This window comes from Perognathus longimembris, chromosome 28, assembly GCF_023159225.1.
Source record: "Perognathus longimembris pacificus isolate PPM17 chromosome 28, ASM2315922v1, whole genome shotgun sequence".
NCBI classification, from domain to species: Eukaryota; Metazoa; Chordata; class Mammalia; order Rodentia; family Heteromyidae; genus Perognathus; species Perognathus longimembris.
In genome coordinates, this window is record NC_063188.1 from 1,309,769 (window position 1) to 1,328,139 (window position 18,371).

The window sequence follows — 18,371 nt, forward strand, 5'->3', positions numbered from 1 at the left end:
CTGCTTATTCATCGCTCTGTTCCCAGTTTTCCTGTGGCCCCCAGGCATCTATGACAAGTGGGATCCCAGCTCTCCCTTGAATGTGGGTGTCATTAGGGCTCCTCTGCCTGAGCCAGAGCCAGAGGGTATTGAGAGCTATGGGCAACTCAGGTCTCTACCACTGTGACCTGCATGGCCTTTCCCCAGCGCCAGGCCTGGCTGCCCATACGTTGTTTACTGTCCCCAGGAACACTTGCCAAGTGCCCACCATTTGCCCCCTCTGTCATGTCCACCCTGGGGAACAAACAGCCCATGGGGACTGCCTGTGAGGTGTGTGCTGACAGGAGAGCCTGAGCTGAGGGCTGCATCGTGACACACCAGGAGGAACTGCTCAGCGCAGCACATGGCAAGGGCTAAGGCCCACAGGTGGAACTTGTTAGAAACTTCCGCAAGCTGGCCATGCCATAACATGGCTGGGAGTAGGGGACACCAGCAGAGGGGCCCTCGCTTTGTCTGTGGGTGCCAACTAGTAGGGCGCAAGTGAGTCTGACAATCACTTTTGCTCTCTAGAAAGCTTTTTTTTTTTTTTTTGGCCAGTCCTGGGGCTTGGACTCAGGGCCTGAGCACTGTCCCTGGCTTCTTTTTGCTCAAGGCTAGCACTCTACCACTTGAGCCACAGCGCCGCTTCTGGCCATTTTCTATATATGTGGTGCTGGGGAATTGAACCCAGAGCTTCATGCATGATAGGCACTCTACCACTAAGCCACATTCCCAGCCCCACATTCATTCTTAAGCCTATACAAGATATGACCATGTATGTGTACAGGTGAGGGACAAGGGTAGCTAGGAGCAAAAGTTCTGGAGTAGACAGAAGTTTACCTCTAACCCACTACTAGCTATATAACCTTGAATAAGTTAGTAAATATCTCTTACTTGACTGGAGCCTGCCATCCCAACTACACTGAAAGTGTAAAATAGGCTACAGGTCCTGGTGTGTGTCTGGAAGGAAAGTAAGATCCTCTCCTCTCCTCTCCTCTCCTCTCCTGTCCTCTCCTCTCCTGTCCTCTCCTCTCCTCTCCTGTCCTCTCCTCTCCTGTCCTGTCCTCTCCTGTCCTCTCCTCTCCTGTCCTCTCCTCTCCTCTCCTCTCCTCTCCTCTCCTCTCCTCTCCCCTCCCCTCCCCTCCCCTCCCCTCCCCTCCCCGCCCCTCCCCTGGAAGGAAAGTAAGATCCTCTCCTCTCCCCTCCCCTCCCCTCCCCTCCCCTCCTCCTCCTCCTCCTCCTCCTCCTCCTCCTTCTTCTTCTTCTCTGTCTGTCTCTGTCTGTCTCTCACTCTCTCTCTCTCTCTGTGTGTGTGTGTGTGTGTGTGTGTGTGTGTGTGTGTGTGTGTGTGAGTGTATCAAACCCAGGGCTTTGCCAATGCTTTCAAGTTGACTCTTGCAGGGGAAGGCAGGGACTTGAGACTGAGCCTTTTTCTAAAAAGATGTATTTCTATTTTATTCCCAAATGTGATTCTCCAGCAAGCAAATAAATACAGTGGGAGAGGGGTAAGGATTGTAATAAATTACAAATAAGCTTGGGAAGGGTAGTTGGTGCACACCATATCACACCCAAGCTTTGCCAGCCCCTCTTTGGCCACTGGCTTGGTCCAGGAGTCTTAAGACACTTCCAGTGCTGAGTACTGCTTGCTAGTAGTCTCCAAGCTGAAGAAATGTAAGTGCCGCTGTGGGCCAAGTTCACAAGTCAGTCACTTTATTCTCGACCAGGGCAGCAATTTGCTGCAAGCGGCAGGCCAGCTGCATCTTCTGGGCCACGGGGTCCTCTTCTAGGGCACTGATGATCTGTCAAGGCAGCAGAGGCACTTGCCTGAGGCCCCGGGCCATCCACTATCGCCTCCATCTTCCCAGGGGGCCCATTTCCCAACAGGCTGGTCCAGCTCCGCTTGGCACCTTCCTTTCCCTCTGCCTGGATTGGCCCACCCCAGGGAAGTTCTGAGGCCTCTACGTTGGCTTACCTTACTCCAGGTGCCTTACCCCACCCCTCCAGAGTGTCCTTGGCCTCACCTGGTCATAATACCTGTGGATGTGGTTGTAGAGTTCCTGCAGAGCCTCCAGACAGTGAGGGGCAGAGGTGTAGTTCTGGAGACAGCATGGGGGGGCAGAGCTGTAAGGACCTACCTAGCCAGGCCTCAAGCCCCAAGGCTCCCCACCCTAGCCCCATCCAGTGTGGAGGGCTCTACACCCTGAGCCCCATCTCACCCCAGAGAGCTCAGCCAGAACAGAGTTCATCTCCTGGTAGCTGGCGGGAGAGCTCTGGCGAATGTCTGCATAATATCTAGAGGAGGCGGCAGAGTTAGGGGAGGGCAGCCCTACCCCCACCCCCAGCCCTGATGTCTGACACCTACTTCTCCACCATCTGCTTGTAGCGTGGGATCTCCCGGGCGTACAGCAGTTTATTCACCGGGGAATCCTGCTCCAGGGAGAGGAGGCACAAGGTGTGAGCTGACCAGCGTCCCTACCTCCTAGCCCTGTGATGCCCTCCTGTCACACACCCCCTCCCCCGCTCTGCACAGGGGCCCTGTGCCTTCCCTCACAAGCTCCTCCTCCAGCACTGTCCTCACCCGGCCCACTTTATGTTCCGAGACTGTGCAGGAATCGATGAAGGTCTGTGCAATGACAGCCAAGATGGCGTCCACATTGTCAGGCACTCGCACGTCAAAGATGAGCTGGGGGTTCTTCAAGGTGTTCACCCAGAAGCGCAGCAACAGGCTGGGATGCATGGGGAGTGTGCAAATGAGTCTTGGCTAGCCAGTGGAACGCCCCTATCCTCAGGTAATAGAGCCCCACTGGAGCTGGGAGCTGGGCAGCAGGGATCCATGCCTTGTTCTCCATGGCCCCGGGCCTGGGCTCCTGACCGACCTTCCTATCCGCTCATGCGGGCAGGGGAGGTAGGGATGCGGCTACCCAAGGTGGATGCTTCAAAGCTGGGTTCTAGTCTCAGAACTACTGCTATGCCCTAGTAATGCCCTTGCCCCTGTGGCTCAGTGGAGCATGCGCATGGGGAGAGTGGAAAAGCCACCTGTTGGTCTTCCAGATGTGCAGGGTCTCCGGGTCCTCGATGCCGTGCTTCTCTGCCAGCTCATCCAGGAAGTCAAACAGGTACTTGACGGCGATGGGGACTGGTCGGTTCACACTGAGGATTGCCTGGAACGTGTCATCCACAAACTTCTGCAGAGTGCCCTGCAAGGCATGGATGAGGGGCACGGGGGAGGCAGTGTCAAGTGGCCGCTCAGCCTTCTTCTCCACGGCCACACTGCTCCCCAACTCAATCAGACTACCCCCCAGTCCTGGCCACGCTGACCTTCATGGACAATAGACGGGTGAGGTAGATTTCTGGAATGGCCTTGGCCCGCTCCTGCTCCCGCTCCCGGAGACTGCTGTGCCTGGCTCTAGCCCCTTCTGGCTCCTCAGCCGCCTTCACCAGGTGCCAGAGCCGCAGCCCATCCTCCTCGGCGTCCTCCAGCATGGGGATGTCTGAGGGGATGGACGTCTGGCCTCAGTGCTTCGCTCACGCCCGCCACCTGTGCCCTTGGCCTAGGATGTGTAGCCCCCCACTCCCGCTGGGCAGAATAGAAAGCAAAGAGGGGAGGCTGGGGATATGGCCTAGTAGCAAGAGTGCCTGCCTCGGATACACGAGGCCCTGGGTTCGATTCCCCAGCACCACATATACAGAAAACGGCCAGAAGTGGCGCTGTGGCTCAAGTGGCAGAGTGCTAGCCTTGAGCAAGAAGAAGCCAGGGACAGGGCTCAGGCCCTGAGTCCAAGCCCCAGGACTGGCAACAAAACAACAACAAAAAAAAGAAAGCAAAGAGGGGAGGGTGGCCATGACCCAGGAGTTTGCTCAACCTGACGTCCATGGGCTTGAAACTTGCACACCTTTGGCTGCCCCCAGTGGCCAGGTGGGGTGGGGGGACCCGTGAGTCAGATGGCGTAAGTGGTGTCCCCACCTGCTCAGCCTTGCTCTGTGGGGAATCTAGCCTAGCGCCCAACCTAGTCCCGATGGCCCTCCTGACAGTTGGGCATGTGTGGGCCAAGACACTCACTCTCTCCAGAAGGGCAGCTCTGGGCCAGGCTCTGTGACACAGCGCCGCCATTGCGCAGCTGCGGGATGAGCCCCACCGTGGCTCCATCGGGGACCTGGAGGCACGGAGTGGAGCAGACTTTGAGCTCTTTGCTGCCCTGAAACATGCCCTGCAGCCCGCTCACCCCACTTTGTTGCCACCCACGGGCACCTTGTAGTGCTGCAGGGTGTTGAGCCGCTTCCAGTGGTTTTCAGTCACTGAGGTCAAGTCCTCATCTGACAGCGTTAGGTGGCCAGCCAGACCTGAGCGCCACTCTGAGGACCCAGGGAAGGACATTGGCACACTCTGCTCCCCAGTTCCCCGTGGCTAAGACTAAATGGCTGCCAGTAGGCGAGGCAGGGGGTGGAGATGGAGGGGGCAGCACTCTCACCAAGGTCTAGGGCCTGCACTGAAGGCCTCTGGGAGAAAGGGGTGCCCTTGTAGACTTGGTCCAACACCTTCTCCTTCACCTGGGTGATGGTGTCGGTGTCCAGCACCCTGGCTGGCACTCGCTGTACTTCACCGCTTCCTGCCACCCCGCCAGCCCCTGGGCCCAGAAGCACCATCAGTGTCAGGGGCTGGAAGTCCACGTCCTCTCGCAGCAGGTGGCTATCATTCAGCGTCCGCTTGGCCTTGCCTGTTACGGCATCCACAGGGCCCTTGTCCACCTGGTACTTTATGGCTCGGAAAAGCATGTACAGGGGCTCGCCAGCCACCTCCTGCAACCACCAAGAGGGATAGGCATTGACTACAGGGCATGATGGGAGCGGGAGGAGCTGCCTCCGGTAAGGAGGGAAAGCACAGGGGCCCTTAGCAAGCCTGGGCACTGGGGCCTCCAGCCCCTCTCGCCTCTGACCCACATCCAGCTAGGGAAAGAGTCTGGAGCCTTCCCTTTCCAACACTCTTGCTCGGCTTCATTGTGGATCGGCTAAGCAGGGAGAAGGATTTTAGGACATGAATTTAATGGCCTGTCCAAGTCCCACCCACAGGCCCTAGGGGCATTTGGGCACAAGTCAGAGAGCCCGCTTCTCAGTGTCAGGACAGCAGAAGGGTGCCACCTAGGGTTGATGGCATAGAATGGACAATGCCCCTTACCCTCAGGAAGGCATAGAGACAGATGGACAGCCAGTTGGTGAGCAGCTTCTCCACCATGGTCTCTGTCCTGTGGGGAGGAGGCCCGGGTCTCTGGTAATGATGATTTTCAATCTCCCCCCGCCTCTTGTGTGTTAGTCCTACAGCTTGAACACAAGGCCTGAGAGCTGTCCCTTAGCTTTTTTGCTCAGGGCCAGCACTCTACCACTTCATCTACACTTCCACCTCTGGCTTTTTGGTGATTATTGGAAGTCAGAGTCTTACGGACTTTCCTGCTGGGTTTGAACTGTGATCCTCAGATCTCAGTCTTCTGAGGAGCTAGGATTCCAGGTGTGAGCCACTGGCGCCCAGCCTCAACTCCCCTTTTAACCATGTTCCCAGGGCTCCTGGTCTAGCACCCCAGGGGCAGAGCCCACCCAGAATCTGGTGAAGACAGGTCAGTGTGGCCCCCCGTGCCCCTGCCACTGTGTCCAGGCCAACCTGCGCAGCATAAGTTTGGGGTTCTTATGGATGTAATGGGCCGCCAGGTCACCAAGCAAGGTCCTCATGATGTCAGTCAAGTACTCCAGCTTGTTGTGCAGTGCCAGGGACAGCAGGGAAGCCACGTGGCAGCGGTCCCTCTGGGAGAAGCTGGGCTGCTCCTCCAGGGTGTGGATGAGCTAGGCAGGGAGCTGGCATTCACTTCGAGAAATGGCCTGCATCCCCGTCTCTTGTCACGCCTCTTGCCCGGTCTGACCCGGCCCCAGCCCACCTTGCTGCCAGATGAGGCTCCCCCCTGCCCACCCCACCCTCGAGTGTCGGCGGGGGGCTCACTGTGAGGAGGAAGAGCTTGCTGTTGAGCAGGTTGGAGAGCTGGGTGAGGCCCTGGCACACGGTGGCTCGGCGGCCCTCCTCCCCACACCCCTCCAACCCGGGCCGCAATGGGCAGCCACCGTGGCCGGGGAAGAAGGCCCGCTCGGCGTAAGTGTGGTAGTCCAGGAAGGGGATCCCGCTGGCCTCCAGGTCGCTGCTGAGGTCCGTCATCTCAGTCATTAGGTCTGTAGGCAAGGAACCACCAAGTTGGGGGTTCAGGCCTCGTAGGGCCCTCTGCCCCCTCACCCTAACTCCAAGCCCCATACCTGTGAACTCTTTGCGGCACTGGTCGCCCACCCCAGTCTCCAAGTTCTCCAGCTGCACTAGAACTTTCTGGTAGTCCCGCAGGGCCTGCTTGCTCTTGTGCCTGCCAACAGAGGCCAGGTGTCCCTGCGTGCGCCCTGTGCTGGGGACCCCCTGTTCGTCACAAAGCAGGCAAGCTGGGGGTGCACTCACCTGTACATGAGGGTGAGGAGCAGCACGGCAGTGACCAGCACGGCCACCCCCACGCCCAGGCCCACCTGCGCCTCCACGGGGAAGGTGGCCACCGTGGGCTCCGCCTCGTACTGCACCGGGCCCAGCGCCAGGCGCACATTGCCCATCTGCACCTGCGTGGGAGGGAGTCCTGAGCTGCAGCCCGCGGCCCCGGCGTGCGCATGGCGGGGGCCGGGCACACTCACCACGAACTGCGGCAGGCCAGTAGAGCTGTTGGCAGGCTGAGGGGCCCGTGGGGGGGGCTCGCAGTACAGGTGGGTGAGTGTGAGCGTCTTCACCAAGCACTCGCCGTCACCGATGTGCACTCTCACCTCCTCCTTGCTGATCCCCAGGTTGAGGCCCTCCCCCTGGAATACACACCACGAGCCTAAGCCTGCTGACGCTGCGCACGGCGCCGGCCCCCTGGCGATGCCGAGTGGCAGCCAGCTCACCTCTACATCCAAGACGTGGCCGGGCTTGAGGCGGTACGGGCGGGTGAGCCCCTCCCGGCTTAGCGGGGCCAGACGGGGATTGGGCTGGTACAGGAAAGCCTGGCCCCCACTGGCACTGGGGAAGTCCACATGCACGTTGTCCAGGGCGAAGAACACTCTCTTCGGGCGGGCCCCCTCGGGCACCGCAGGGCTGCGGCACAGGAGCAGGCTGGACGAGTTGACGATGCACACTGTGGAGCACTGGGGTAAGAGAGGACGGGTTGCCGTCCAGTTAGCCGGGGGCTCCTCCGCACCCTCCCGACGACGTGCTAGCCAAGCCTGCCTCCTTTGCTGGACATGGGGTGGGGAGACCTACTTGCAACAAGCCCCCCTCAAGCAGAATGCAGGCATGGGGGTCTGGAGCGGGGGCACCGCAGCTCCTCCTTGAGTTCAGGTCCTGAGGCTGGGCCTGCAACGTCTTGTCCTCTGTCTCAGCTTCCAGCCACACAGACAGCAAGGGCTGCCAGACCACATCCAGGCCTGTGCCCCTGACGCGGATGAGCCGCCCACCCCCTGTGCCAGATGCAAGTCAGAGAGGGACAAGGGCGCAGGGCAGCCCGGCCCAGCCCCAACTCACCCATCTTCGTGTGTGTGTGTGTGTGTGTGTGTGTGTGTGTGTGTGCACGCACATGCACGTGCACATCTGATCCTTGGACTTGAACTCAGGGCCTGGGCACTGTCCCTGAGGTCTTCAGCTCAAGGCTAGCACTCTACCACTTGGGGCACAGCACCATATCTGGCCTTTGGGTAATTTATTGGACACAAGAATCTCACAAACTGTCCTGCCCAGGCTGGCTTTGAACCGTGATCCTCAGACCTCAGCCTCCTGAGGAGCTGGGATGACAGGCAGGAGCCATGGGCACCTGGCTCCCGTTTTCCCTCTGACTCGGTGTATAGGCTGCTCACCCCCGGAAGCTGACACTGGGCTCTGCTGCCACAAGCTGCGGGTTGGCCGTGTAGTGAAAAGGAGTGGTGAGCAGCTTGCGTTCGGCGTGTCCAAAAACCACGTGGACCACTGCTTCTCCTGGCGTGGCCTGGGGCAGGGTACGGCACACAATGGCTTCTGGACATACAGGCTCCAGGCTGCAGAGTGAAGGACATAGTTCTCCTTAGGCTCTCATTACTGCTCTCCAACAGCCCCACTCGCGTTCTTCAACAGGGGCAGAGATTGGGCATAATAACACTTCTCTTGCAACTTGATGACTCTATTATCTATCTGTCTATCTATCTATCTATCTATCTATCTATCTATCTATCTATCTATCTATATCATTTATCTATATCTATCTATCTATCTATCTATGTATATCATCTAACTATCTATGTCTATCATCTATCTATCTATCTATCTATCTATCTATCTATCTATCTATCTATCTATCTATCTATCTATCTATCTCTATCATCTATCAATCATTGTGCCTGTACTGGGGCTTGAATTCAGAGCCTCAGCACTATCCCTTAGCTTTGTCATTCAAGGATGGTGTTCTCAGTTTGGTAAATAATTTGATGAGGAAAGCAAGTTTGCAACTCTCAACTTATTCTAGATTTTTAAGGGGTTATTAGGTTAATTTCGAGATTTGCAACAGAATTTTGTTTGAAGTATTTATGATATTTATGTCAAAGACGTCTATGTGTTTGTTTTCAACTAGCTTTTGTTGTGTGTGTTCTGCAGGATTGAGAACTTCACAGGGACATACGACCTGGAGAACTTAGAAATCTAAAAAAAAATTGTTTTTAAAAGGATGGTATTGTACTACTTGAGCATGACTCCACTTCTGGCTTTTGGTGGTTAACTGAAGAATCTCATGGACTTTGCTCTGATCTCGCCCGGCACACTGTCCCCACTGTAGCACAGTGGATACTAAGGCCTGCTGGAAGTGCCCTGTACTGAGCAGCCAGGCTCGCTGGAGGCCATCAGCCCCCATGCCTAGCGGGCAGCACAGCTGGATACTCACATGGGGCAAGGTTGGCCACCCACAAAGGCGCTGATGTTGCCTCCTGTCTGGAGATGCTTCCCATGGATGGTGAGCTGGGTGCCCCCTGCCTGGGGGCCCCCACAGAGGACTCAGGCCCAGCAGGATGGGGTCCTGGAGAACAGAGAAGACTGAGGTAGGAAGACAGCTTGGCCTTATGCTACCTATTCTTAAGGCGCTAGAGTTGTAAAGGGCAGGCCTGCCTCTTGGTTTCTCAAGGTTACAAGCACTGTGCGCTCCCTCTGCAACCCTGCACTGGGCAGGGCTTTCCCTGCCTGCCACTGCCCTGGAAGGAGGGCTCTTCTGTCACTGCCAGTGCCTCTCGCATGGGATAGCTCGCATGCCTCCAAACCCTGCGCTCTAAACACTGAGATCCACTTGCCCATTGGGGTACTGCAGGTGACAAGCAGCACTCCTGGTCCTAACCTTCTCCTATCCTGCTCTTCCTACTCCAGCAGTGGCACACTGCACACGCAGGGAGTAGGTTAGCATGTGGGGCTTTCCCACTCCCACAGTCCCCTGCTCCTTCAGGCAGCTAGGCCTTTAACAAGTTCTGACAGCTCTGTGCCCAGACTGGCCTGGCTGCCTACTGTGCTTGCTGTCTGCTGCCATCCACCTCCCTCCTGGACAGCTGCCAGTGGCAGTGTCCTTGCCTTCCTGCACCTCCCCTAGATGGTCTTCACCAAGATCGTGTGGTCTCCCACTTGGATGTACAGCCTGGGAACCAGTTTGATGTTCTCACTAGGTAACCCCACCCCCACCCCCTTCCCGCCATGCTAATGCTCTCCTTCTTTCCCACCGTCTCCTCCATTAGGACTGCTGCAGGGAAAGCACTCACCTGATAGGTGAAGTGCTGGGTTGAGATGCCAGGTGGCCGACTCTTAATGGCCACTTGGACTGGCCCCACAGTGCCATTGGGGGCAGGAGATGTCACACACACAATCCTGTGAAGCCAAGGTCAGTAGCTGCTCAGGGCCCTGCAGTGGTTGGGCAGCCTGCCAGCTGCAGCCTAGCTGGCTTCTCTCCCTCCCATGCTTGTTTTCCTTTTCTGCTCTGACCCAGGGCCCCACATTTCTTGGCCACAAGCTTCCCTTCTCTCTGGGTGGCCAGTTTCTTTCTTTATTTTGGTGTCAGTTGTTGGCTTGAATTCAGGGCCTGGACACCTAGGCTCAAAGCTAGCACTCTACCACTGGAGCTACAGCTCCACTCTGGCTTTTTTTTTTTTTTTTTTTTGCCAGTCCTGGGCCTTGGACTCAGGGCCTGAGCACTGTCCCTGGCTTCTTCCCGCTCAAGGCTAGCACTCTGCCACTTGAACCACAGCGCCAAGCCTGGCTTTTTTTCTGTATATGTGGTGCTGAGGAATCGAACTCAGGGCTTCATGTATATGAGGCAGGCGCTCTACCACTAGGCCACATTCCCAGCCCCTCCACTTCTGGCTTTTAAAAAAATGTTCATAGTATATTAGAGATACGAGTGTGTGTTCTTCCTGCCCAGCCTGGCTTCCTAGCATGATTCTCAGATGGCAGTGCACCGGGCTCGGGCCGGCGGGGGGTTCTGAGGGTCCACTTGGATCAGCGCCCCACCCACCCGCTGGCGCCCAGGTGCCTCACCGGGTGGAGGTGCGGTAGAGAAAGCGGTCGGGACTACAGGGCTGTCCAGCCACGCTCACAACGTCCTGCACATCGGCAAAGTCCCGGCCCAGGTTGGAGCCCAGGATGGTGAGGGCCAAGCCACCCTCCGGGGGGCCAGTCAGGGGCTCAATCTATAGCAAGGAAGGATGGCGGATGAGGTTCCCCAAATGTGCACCTCACTGAGCAGCAGGGTGCTCCGCCAGTCAGACTGCGGCTGAACCGAGCTGCCGAGGACTAGCGGGCGGCAGGAGCCAGGGGAGGAGGGAGAGTGCGGAGCGGCTGGGAAGTGACCCCCCTCTTATCTTCAGCCCTGCGGGCAGGGAGCTCACCGCATCAATGCTGGGCGTGGGACACAGCGGCTCCACGGAGCCTGGCGGGCACAGCGGTCCATAGCGACAGGCAGGCTGCCCGTCGCTGCACCACACGCAGCCCAGGCTCCCATTGGCGGCCTGGCAGTGGCTGCAGTCCGGGTGGCCCACAGCGCAGTCATACAGGGTCACTAAGGGAGCCAAGCAGAGGCTGAGACTCCGCCCTTGTGCTGTCCTCCCTGCCTCGGCCTGCCTTGCTGTCCCTGCGGCTCACCATGAAGAGCTTGAGCATTGTCCAGACGTTGCACGTCACCCCGAGTGACATAAACAGGCACGGGGAGCTCCCGCTGGGACGGAGACAAGTGGAACTGTGGGCAGAGGGCAGGGTGAGTCTTGGGACATCTCGGCACCCCCCCCCCCCGTCTCCACCAGGACATCCCACCCCTAGAATGAGATGGAGAGCTCAGGGTGCTGCTCCTGACACACGCCCATGGTGTGGGCAGAGTGGAGTGGAGGGACAGAAACGTGGGGACTGGGCTGGCTGGTGAGGGTCCGGTGGTAGGAGAAGCGGACAGGGCAGCCTCCCACCTGCTGGGCCTGGCAGTGAATGACGCCTGCGTCTCCAGCTGTGTTCTCTAGGGAGGCTGCTATCCTCTTCAGTTTTTCTGGCAGATCCAGCCAGCAGTAGTAGTGGGCAGGCAGGCCCTGGGGGGACAGGCACAAACTCAGGCCTCTGGACACTGTCACCTCCCCCCATCAGGCAGCCCTGCCTTCCGGCCTGACTACTCACTTGGAAATAGTGGAGATTCCGAACATGCAGGCTCAAATGGCTCTCCCAGCCCACAGGCACCAACTGGGGACCTTCCAGGCCTTCAATCTGGGGGCAAGCCTCTGGGCCACGCACCTGGATGTCCACCTGGAGAAATGAGAGGCTTTAGCCCTTTGAAAAACCAAGGGCCTGCTCCTCTGGCCTGTATGGGTGGTCATGGGAGGCTAAGCCGGCGAAGGGAGACCCACCTCCTGGGCACTGTAGACTGTCTTCTCCCCCTCCAGGCAGTGCTCTCCGTGTATGCAGTGGTTGCTCCGGGGGCACCAATGGCACCGCCACAGGCTGCCCACACAGGCGCGGCACCTGCAGGGGCAGGAGTCTGCTCAGGCTGGGAGCTGTCTGGGGTTGCCACCCCTGCCCACGAGGAGCCAGACCCAGAAACTCACGGGGCAGCCACCTCCAAGGCCTGCACAGCGCTGCAGTCATAGAAGGAGAAGTTGGTGGCAGCCACAGTCACATCCTCAAACATCACGGCCAGGGGCAAGGTGACATGGTCTGGGAGGGGACAGTGGTAGCAGAGGTCACGTGGCTCCTGCCCACTACAGTTCTAGCTTTGGACTGCTACCCAGGAGACCCCCTCACCTGTGCCTGGAGGGTTAAGTGGCACCTGGTCTTGGGGAGGGGTGAGACAGGTCACGTGGGACCCTTCTACCTGAGCCAGACTGTCATGGTCCCCAAAGGCACAATGGAAGTATTCATCCCCAGCCAGGTTGGGCAGCCGAGGCACAAACAAGATCACCTGGGATACATGAGAGGGAAACAGAGAGAAAGCCCCAGAGTGGAGCTGGGTGGCATGAAGTTCAGGGCCACGCTGGGACAGGAGCAGCAGCTTTGAGGGAGGAGTTGGACAAGAGGCAGGGAGAGGGCCATCCCCCCACTGGCAGGGGCCATGGTGCCCCGAGGATGAACAGTGCCAGGCACTCACCTGGCCTTGCTCCTGGCGGGCGTGATGGGCTGGCAGCAGGCTCTGGATGTGGAGACAGCGACTATCCTCATAGCTCCATAACCACTGGTTTGGCTGGGCTGCCCGTCTGCATTGGCCTTTCCGGGTACACCTGCCAGGCAGGGGTCCACTGAGTCACTGTGTGGACCCCAGGCTTGGATGATTGGTCGCACGGGGATGAGACTTGGGCCTTGACTCTGAGTGAGAGGGAGCAGCCTTGGCATGGCCCTTAGGGATTCCTGGGCTGCTGCACGGAGCCTGGCTGGAGGGGAGTTGAAATGGGCAAAGGGACACTAGCTGTTGAAAAAGGGTCTTGGAGATGTGACAGGCGTGGACCTGAGGCTGCGCTCTGGAAATGAGACATGAACAGGCTGGGCAATCAGGCTTAGCAGGCTGGAGGAATTCACAGACATCCTGAGTCTACTAAGCAAGCTAAACTCAGCCCATACACCTGTGCACTCAAGCCAGGGCTCAGACCCCACACTCACCTGCCCTGAAGGATGCACCAACCACACAATGGGTCCCGGGCTAGAAGGCAGCTAGTACAGTCCAGGAACTGAGGGCAGACTGCCACCGGCACCCGGTCCACCTGTACAGACAGCAAGGGAGAGATAAGACAGCTAGAGACTCAGGCCTTGTGGAGTTCCTCCTCCACCATGCTTGGGACAGGTCTCACCTGTTGGGCAGTTAGGACATAGAGGTGGCCACCACTGCTATCCACCAGCAGGTCTGGGCTGATGGCTGAGCCCGGCAGCCCCACTTGTTGAGAATGATATACCTGGCCTTGAGAGCCGTTGAGAAAGACCTGGGCAGGGGCACAAGGACAGGACTTGGGCCATCCTCCCAAGCCAAGGCCAGCTCTCCACATGGCCAGAAACTGGCCATGCAAGGTTCATGATCTCTTCCTAGCAGGGAACATTAGGAGTGTCAGGAAGTAACTTTCCCTTCCCCCCCCCCCCAGCCACTCCCTTTCCTGTTAGGCCTTGGAGGAGGGTTGTATCACTTTCCCCACTCTGCACCCCTCAGGGCTACAGGCACTCTCCAGGAAGCCACAACACTGGGACAGCAGGGACACCCTGAATGAGGTCCTCAGATGCCAGAGCCATTCTGTCATGCAGGAGAGCAGCCACAGCGTTTGATAAGCAAGTTACTAGGAGGCAAGAGTTTGTCCAGAAGAGATTTCTGGGGCCAGGCCTCCATGGTACTCATGCTTATCCACTTTGACCACTGATTCCCATTAGAGAACGTAGGGAGGGTCATGGTGAGTCACCTAAGAGCCTCAGGAGGAAGTGAAAGTGCGGCTGGGAACATGGCCTAGTGGCAAAGTGCTCGCCTAGTATTCATGAAGCCCTGGGTTCAAGTCCTCGGCACCACATATATAGAAAAAAGCTGGAAGTGGCGCTGTGGCTCAAGTGGTAGAATGTTAGCCTTGAGCAAAAAGAAGCCAGGGACAGTGCTCAGGCCCTGAGTTCAAGCCCCAGGACTGGCCAAGAAAAACGAAAGGTCAAAGTGTGGCAGGACAATGTGACCCAGGAGCAGGAGGCAGGTTGAGAAGGGCTAGGTATTGGGGAACTTCCCTGAGCCACTGGCAGCAAAAGCATCTGGACTGGAAGCAAGGCTGGGCTACGTAGGGCACCACCTCCACTGGTCAGGCTCTTACCTTATGCAGCTGGCCCTGGGTGTCCCCCAGGAAAGCTATTGTGTGCCCATCTGCCTGGAGGGCTGCCACGGCACTGATGGGCTGCTCCAGCTGGAGCAGAGGCTGCGCCTCCAGGGGCTGGCGGCCAGAAATTGGGCTGGGGGTATGTTCATCACCACAGGGGTATGATTTCGGAGAGTCCTAGATGGCAAGGAGTGCTGAATGAGCTCCCAGGAGCGATAGGTCACTCCCCTAGGCCGAAGACAGTTGGCAGAGGAGAGCAAAGCAGACAGCGAGAAGGGAGCCGGGAAGGACCTAGAAGCAGAGGAATGTGAGCTGAGGGGGCAGAAGACTGGGGCCCTGAGCTCCGTGACACCCCAAGCTGCTCTCATGGACAAAGATGTGCAGAATCAGGCTGAGGCAGGAAACGTAGAGCCAGAGTTGGCTCCCATTGACATTCTGCAGCCAAGAGCACCCCTGCCCCCTGCCCCACGAGGAGAGGGCTCGAGAGACGGGCAAGCGACACAAGCCAGGGAAGGCGGGAGCCAGCGTCAGGATTTGGGAGTCAGGCCTTTGGTACTTACGGGGGGCAGAGTGACACAACGTGATGTGACACCATACTCCACAGTGGCTTCCTCTATGCCGTTGGAGCCCCGGCCGCCACTCGTGTAGCAGAGTCGCCGGGCCTCCTCCATGCTCCTATCCAGCTCGGCCAGGGGAAAGGCACACAGAGCCCCAGATGTCCCCTTCGGGCCTGCAGCAAATGCCCCTAACAAGGTGCCAGGGGCAAGGAAGGCAGCCTGGATGAGGCCTTGGCCCTGGCAGGCGAAGGGCACTTCCACATAGGAGTAAAGGTTGGCATCCCCCAGGCAGACACGGGCCACATACGAGCGGTACTCAGCCTGGGCCCGGGCCCCTCGGCGGCGGAAAACGAAGTAGGCAGAGTGGGCATCAGCAAAGGCCCCCACGTAGCTGTTGTTGTAGTCTGAAAAGTCGCCCACCACCAGGCGGCCCAGGCCTTCGCTTGAGAAGGGCTGCGGCCCGGCCAGCTGGCGCACAGTGAGTGGTGGCACTCCCGCCGACAGCTTTCCTGCTAGGCCTCTGGCCACCAACAAGAGGTCTTGGCCTGGCAAGGGCACCACTAGGCCCACTGTGGCCACTCCTGGGGTGTTGGCAGCCACAAACTGCCCATCCCCAGGGTCTTCAGCCTGGTACAGCACCTCAGTCACATTCACCAGGCGCCGCTTCTCACACACACCTTGCCTTACCTGCCCACAAGCCACCAGCTCCTGCTCCCTGCTGCTCACCAGCAACAGCTGGTTGGCATTATCAGTGAGCTGCGCCTGGGGGCACTCGGCTGGGTCCCGGAAGGGCACGCAGTCAGGACTGTCGACCACAGGGCCGGTGATGGCCACGGCCTCCACCTGCAGCTCAGGGCTGAGCTGGAAGAGGCGGTTCACGGCTCCCACGTAGAGTGTGCCCTTGCCCGGGGCCAGCGCCAGGTGGTTCAAGGTGGTGTTGGGGGCAGAGAAGCGATGGGCTCCAAACAAGGATGGGAGCAGCAATAGCAGGAGGTGGAGGCAGAAGGGAGGCCAGCGCGCCATCGCTGGGGGCCTGTGGGAGAGCCGTCAGCGTGAGGCCCGGCCGCACTCCCCACGGGCACAGGTCGGGGCAGAGGGGCCGAGGTGGAGACTGGGCACTGAACCAGCACAGAGACGGGGCCCAAGAAAGACAGTGTGGAGACGCAAAAAGAGAGAGGTTCATAGTCAGGAAGGGAGGAGGGGAGGAAGCCTAAAAGACACAGACAGAAAAAGACACAGAGAACACAGAGCAAAGCAGCCAGAGAGAAGAGGACAGAAAAAAGGACAAAGAAAGTGTCCATGAGTTAGAGAAAGACACGGGTAGGGATGAGGGCATGGACACACACAAGGACAGAATTATGTCGTCTTCTCCTTCATATGCATCTGGATGAGAACAGAGGAGAGTAGGACCAGCGCAACTCTGAATGACAGAGTGGGCAGCAAAGGGGAGGGAGATGGGAGGAGGCAGACAAATGAAAGCCCCAGCTACAGAATGACCCTGTGCTCAGACAAGACAGGGGACAAGAGGAACGAGGCTCTTGGGGGGCAAGGCAGGGTCCTCATACATAGCAAAGGAACAGGGAGAGAGAACCATGGTCTCAGCTGCACAGAGAGACCCTCATCCACTTTAAGAGAAGCGAGGGAGAGACGTGGCCTGTGGCCTTACCTGCCTCACCAGACAGGAATAGCCACGTGGCCAAGGCCAGGCCATAGACAGCCCTAGTCTGGGGGTGGCTAGCACAGGGGCAAAGGGGAGAGCTGGAAGCCAGCTAGAGGATGCCACAACACCAGAAAGCACAGCGGGATGCAGCGGGTGGGGTGGGGGGCTTGCCCCCCTGGCCCATGGACCCCAGCAATCAGGGGCTGTTGGGGCATCACAAGGGCCTTGGTGTGGGAGTGTTGATGTGGAAAGGTGAAAAAGAACAAGTTGACGAAAGGGGAAGAAGTAAGAGGGAGGGGAAACTCAACTGAGGTAGTCCCGGGGTGTGCCTGGAGGGGACACTGAGTCTGAGCCTCAAACAGCAAGAGTGGGGTACCACACCCTCAGCTGAGGGACACTAAGTGCAGCTCCTGCCATGCCCCAGCCCCAGCCGTAGGCAGAAGTCACTACCAGAAGCAGCCCTGCTCTTGCTGGCTGCTTAGGTGACAGACAGAAGAGACCCTAGGCAGGGCCCTGGGAAGGGGGCAGGAATTGGTAGCAGTCCCTGAGTTCCGCTAGAGTCTACACAGCTGAGTGCGCATATGTCAGCCAGGAGTTCTCCACTGCCACTCAGGAAGGCCCCTTAGCCCCTTATCTCAGGAACACAGACAGCAAGGGCATAGGCAGGCACTTCCTCTGACCCTGAGTGTGCAGACGCAGCGTGTGGTGGGTATGGCTGGAGAGAGGAGGCTCGCCCTCTGGGGAGGCACAGGACGTTGAAGCCCCGTGCCAAGGCTGCAGTGTCCTAGGCCCCGTCCTGGGCTCTTTCCCCTGCCCCTCCCAGAGCCGTAGCTGGGAATGCAAGGCGCAGGCACTTACCTCCACTGAGGAGTCACGGCGCTGGCGTCTCCTGGGCAGCGTGGCACGTCTCCTCAGATCAACTGCCCCAGGGCAGTGGTGACGGGCACAAGATGGCTGTGGGGGTCATTGTCCTGAGTGGGAGGGAGATAGTTGAGTTTTGCCCCATTCATGCTGGCCCTGGGGGAGGAAGGGGGTGGGGGATGGGGGCAAGGGCCTGGCGACCGGGCTCCACCACAGCTGGCAGCTTTGTCAATACTGTCCGGGCCAAGGCAGCCCTGCCTCCACCCCAACAATGTCCCCTCTGTCTGGAGGCCCAGGCCATGGACCCACTATCTGGTGCTCTTACCCCCACTCGGGCAGGCTGTGCTGCCCAGGGGGCTCCCTGACTCTCCACCTCCAGGGAGCCACCCCGCTGGGATCTGAGGACAAAGGGGCAGGGTTTCCTTCCTATCTGGCCCACAGCTCCAGTGCCAGCCCAGGGTGCCCCTCCCTGAGTTCCCCCAGGGCCCAGTGAAGGGCACAGGGTGGACCTCAGTGCCTCCACTGGAGAGCCAGGGCCACCGAGCCCCTACATACCATCTTCGGCCTCGGTAGCCTTGGTGCCTGGCTCAAGTGCCAGTCCTGGTCCTCAATGCCTGCCTTTGTCCACGCTGGGCAGAGGAGGCAGTAACAAAGGCAGCCCCGTGCACAGCACTTTCGCCCCCACCCTCTGGCCTGGACTAAGACGGTCTCCATCCAGCCCTGCCCCCTGCACACTGGCAAAAGTTGTGCCAGGTACCGCATGACAGTGGGGAAAGCGGCGGGACGATGTTGCCAGGGAGGGGGTGAAGCTCGGACTGCAACTCCAGCTTCAGACGGGCGCCGGTGCGGGCTCCCCTCCCCGCCCCCAGGAGAAGCCCCTCCGAGGATGGGGCTAGATCTCCGAGCAGGAGGCAGGGGGGAGTGGCAGCTGGGCTCAC

General features: G+C 58.8%; 1 protein-coding gene across 1 annotated transcript; it reads right to left on the reverse strand.

Annotated features, from left to right (window-relative positions):
• Positions 1 to 1,452: 1,452 nt before the first annotated feature.
• Plxnb3 (plexin B3) lies at positions 1,453 to 18,170 on the reverse strand. The gene is given in 36 exon segments (XM_048336417.1): positions 1,453 to 1,817; positions 2,040 to 2,114; positions 2,235 to 2,310; positions 2,381 to 2,445; positions 2,597 to 2,744; positions 3,055 to 3,215; positions 3,337 to 3,509; positions 4,079 to 4,172; positions 4,268 to 4,371; positions 4,488 to 4,815; positions 5,192 to 5,258; positions 5,669 to 5,847; positions 6,002 to 6,225; positions 6,307 to 6,407; positions 6,497 to 6,648; positions 6,721 to 6,882; positions 6,967 to 7,206; positions 7,322 to 7,517; positions 7,912 to 8,088; positions 8,964 to 9,061; positions 9,063 to 9,095; positions 9,820 to 9,925; positions 10,592 to 10,743; positions 10,942 to 11,111; positions 11,195 to 11,288; positions 11,509 to 11,625; positions 11,711 to 11,836; positions 11,938 to 12,052; positions 12,136 to 12,244; positions 12,332 to 12,488; positions 12,675 to 12,804; positions 13,181 to 13,281; positions 13,369 to 13,497; positions 14,353 to 14,532; positions 14,916 to 15,945; positions 17,431 to 18,170. Coding segments are annotated over 35 exon segments (5,664 nt in total). The 5' UTR covers positions 15,936 to 15,945; positions 17,431 to 18,170; the 3' UTR covers positions 1,453 to 1,712.
• Positions 18,171 to 18,371: the final 201 nt, after the last annotated feature.